Source organism: Callithrix jacchus, chromosome 4 (genome assembly GCF_049354715.1).
Source record: "Callithrix jacchus isolate 240 chromosome 4, calJac240_pri, whole genome shotgun sequence".
NCBI lineage: Eukaryota > Metazoa > Chordata > Mammalia > Primates > Cebidae > Callithrix > Callithrix jacchus.
The window spans coordinates 35,262,369-35,264,953 of NC_133505.1; the positions used below are offsets into that span (position 1 = coordinate 35,262,369).

The 2,585-nt window shown below is 39.0% G+C and overlaps 1 protein-coding gene across 1 annotated transcript; it reads left to right on the forward strand.

Annotated features, from left to right (window-relative positions):
• Positions 1 to 628: 628 nt before the first annotated feature.
• Positions 629 to 2,357, forward strand: LOC108591415 (protein SET-like). Its single transcript, XM_002764302.8, has one exon. It carries the CDS (start codon positions 690 to 692, stop codon positions 1,563 to 1,565), a length of 876 nt encoding a protein of 291 aa, XP_002764348.3. The 5' UTR covers positions 629 to 689; the 3' UTR covers positions 1,566 to 2,357.
• Positions 2,358 to 2,585: the final 228 nt, after the last annotated feature.

Consider the following 2,585-nt stretch of genomic DNA (forward strand, 5'->3'; position numbering starts at 1 on the left):
TGCGTACACTTGTTGAACTTAAAGAACTAAAAAAAAAAGGGAGGAGTGATTTCACCTCAATAAATGGAATATTCCATGAAAAGTAAACAAAATACATATAAATGAACTTTAATATATTAAAGTGTTTTTGGATTCTGGACTAGCAGTAGATCACTTCGTTCAATATGAAATTTTTTTTTTTTTTTTTAGACAGTCTTCTTCTGTTGCCCAGGCTGGAGTGCACAAGAGCAATCTCGGCTTACTGCAACCTCCGCCTCCCAGGTTCAAGCAGTTTTCCTGCCTCAGTCTCCGAGGTAGATGGGATTACAGGAATGTGACACCACAACTAGCTAATTTTTGTATTTTTAGTAGAAACAGGGTTTTACCATGTTGGTCAGGCTGGTCTTGAACTCCTGACCTCGTGATCTGCCCACCTTGGCCCCTGCAAAGTGCTGGGTTTACAGGCATTAGCCACCCCTCCTGGCTGGCCAATGAAAATCTTGTTTCCACTAAACATATAGATATATCTGTTTATATCTATATGTTTTTTGCCCAAGATGGGCAAAAAAAATATGGCAATAAATATGAAGTTACACATTTAAATACTTTGAATTCTTACAGAAAAGAGTTTAAGAATTATCCTCTAAAGTGTTCTGCCTGCTTCTGGACGAGCAAGACTCGTGCTCCGGTTCTCGGACTTCCCCAGCAGCATGGCCCCCAGACGCCAGTCTCCACTCCCGCCTCAAAAGAAGAAACCAAGACCACCTCCTGCTCAGGGACTGGAGGGGACATCGGCCTCTGCAGGCTTGCTGAAGAAGGGAGAAAAAGAACAGCAAAAAGCAATTGAACACGTTGATGAAGTACAAAATGAAATAGACAGACTTAATGAACAAGCCACAGAGGAGATTTTGAAAGCAGAACAGAAATATAACAAACTCCGCCAACCATTTTTTCAGAAGAGGTCAGAATTGATCGCCAAAATCCCAAATTTGTGGGTAACAACATTTGTCAACCATCCACAAGTGTCTGCACTGCTTGGGGAGGAGGACAAAGAGGCACTGCACTATTTGACCAGAGTTGAAGTGACAGAATTTGAAGATATTAAATCAGGTTACAGAATAGATTTTTATTTTGATGAAAATCCTTACTTTGAAAATAAAGTTCTCTTCAAAGAATTTCATCTGAATGAGAGTGGTGATCCATCTTCAAAGTCCACCGAAATCAAATGGAAATCTGGAAAGAATTTGACGAAACGTTCAAGTCAAATGCAGAATAAAGCCAGCAGGAGGAGGCAGCATGAGGAACCAGAGAGCTTCTTTACCTGGTTTACTGACCATTCTGATGCAGGTGCTGATGAATTAGGAGATGTCATCAAAGATGATATTTGGCCAAACCCATTACAATACTACTTGGTTCCTGATATGGATGATGAAGAAGGAGAAGGAGAAGATGATGATGATGATGATGATGAAGAGGAGGAAGGATTAGAAGATATCGATGAAGAAGGGGATGAGGATGAAGGTGAAGAAGATAAAGATGATGATGAAGGGGAGGACGGAGAGGAGGATGAAGGGGAAGATGACTAATAGAACACTGATGGATTCCAACCTTCCTTTTTTTTAATTTTTTCCAGTCCCTGGGAGAAAGTTGCAGTCTTTTTTTTTTTTTTTTTTCCTTCCCTCTTGTGCTCAGTCACCCTGTTTTTGAGGTCTCTTTTCTCTACACCACGGTTCTCAACTTATTTTGGGGGGAAATACCTTGAGCAGGATACAATGGGAAAAGAGTCTCTACCCCTTTCTGTTTGAAATTCATTTTTATCCCTTCCTGTCTTAACAAAAAACTGTATGGAATCAATACCACCAAGCTCTGTGGGAAAAAAGAAAAACCTGCTCCCTTCACTCTGCTGGAAGCTGGAGGGTGCTAGGCCCCTGTGTAGTAGTGCATAGAATTCTAGCTTTTTTTCTCCTTTCTCTGTATATTGGGCTCAGAGACACTGTGTGTCTATGTGAATATGGACAGTTAGCATTTACCAACATGTATGTGTCTACTTTCTCTTGTTTAAAAAAAGAAAAAAATACTTTAAAAAATTGGGTTATAGAAGGTCAGCAAAGGGTGGGTTTGAGATGTTTGGGTGGGGTAAGTGGGCATTTTGACAACATGGCTTCTCCTTTGGCATGTTTAATTGTGACATTTGACAGACATCCTTGCAGTTTAAGATGATATTTTAAAATAAATTCTCTCCTAATGATGACTTGAGCCCTGCCACTCAATGGGAGAATCAGCAGAACCTGTAGGATCTTATTTAGAATTGACATTCTCTATTGTAATTTTGTTCCTGTTTATTTTTAAATTTTCTTTTTGTTTCACCGGAAAGGAAAGATGAGGCTCAGTTTTAAACGTTAAAAGTGTACAAGTTGCTTTGTTACGATAAAACTAAATGTGTACACACACACACAAAAAAAAAGAATTATCCTTTGCTGAATAAAAACTTGACAGACATAGAAGACAATAAAATTGGGTAAGAGAAAAAGTAACATGATTATACATTTTGTAACTGCAACAAAATTTGATGGTGTTTGTGAGGAAAAGTACAGCAATCATCTCTT

What these genes read in the sequence shown, in the direction of transcription:
- LOC108591415 (XM_002764302.8), top strand. Translation starts at nt 690, where the DNA reads ATGGCCCCCAGACGCCAGTCTCCACTCCCGCCTCAAAAGAAGAAACCA.